Source organism: Sinocyclocheilus grahami, unplaced genomic scaffold (assembly GCF_001515645.1).
Source record: "Sinocyclocheilus grahami isolate Dianchi unplaced genomic scaffold, SAMN03320097.WGS_v1.1 scaffold3676.1, whole genome shotgun sequence".
Classification (NCBI taxonomy): domain Eukaryota; kingdom Metazoa; phylum Chordata; class Actinopteri; order Cypriniformes; family Cyprinidae; genus Sinocyclocheilus; species Sinocyclocheilus grahami.
In genome coordinates this window covers 32,944-33,615 of record NW_015508763.1, presented here as the reverse complement: position 1 = coordinate 33,615, position 672 = coordinate 32,944, and the positions used below count along the sequence as shown (strand labels likewise).

Below are 672 nucleotides of genomic sequence, written 5' to 3'. Positions count from 1 at the left end.
TTGAGGAAAGACAACAGGGCCTACATCTCCTTCTACAATGCGCTGATCAGGGAGAGTTATGGAGATCTGGCCAACCTCCTTCATAGTGACCTTCCTCTCCTCAGCCCTGAGGGAGAGAGGAGCTTTGCTGATGGAGTGTCTCCCTCTGGTAACCACTTGGACATGTATGAACTTGTTTTTGAAGGAGGTTTGAATGAGATGTTGTTAAGAGTTTTGTGTTTTTATTCTAGTCCAGGTGATTCTGAGTGAAGGTGGCGTGCCTCAGAGACCCGTGGTGTTTGTGAGCCGACCCGTTCTGCTCAACCTGATCCGGGAGAAGCTGTACCGACTGCAGAATACGCCGGGCTGGGTCACTGTGTTTGGCATGGCTGGCTCAGGGAAGTCTGTGATTTCTGCTGAGGCTGTCCGAGACCATGCCCTCATTAAGGGTAATGACTTTTACGATTTTGTGCTTTATTTTATTTTTTAAAGAAGACTTTCATATTTTTTTAATGTACACCTTTCTAATTGTATTTAATTTATTATTTATTGATTCTGTCTTGTTTTTGTTTTATTTGTTTGTGTTTTTGTTTTAGCTTTGTTTTAGTTTTTCATTTGTTTTTGTTTTTTTTGCTTTTTTTATTGTGAATCTATACTATATTCTACCGAGTAAAAATTAAAGAATATGAATTT

General features: G+C 39.7%; 1 protein-coding gene across 1 annotated transcript in view; it reads left to right on the top strand.

Moving 5' to 3' along the window:
• Positions 1-3: 3 nt before the first annotated feature.
• The window catches only part of LOC107576430 (apoptotic protease-activating factor 1-like), a gene marked incomplete at its 5' end in the record, with an annotated part of 6,614 nt that continues 5,945 nt past the window's right edge, over positions 4-672 (top strand). Inside the window, 2 exons of the mRNA XM_016262608.1 lie at positions 4-148; positions 231-428. Of these exons, the coding sequence (XP_016118094.1) occupies positions 4-148; positions 231-428 (343 nt within the window). The remainder of the gene's footprint in view (positions 149-230; positions 429-672) is intronic.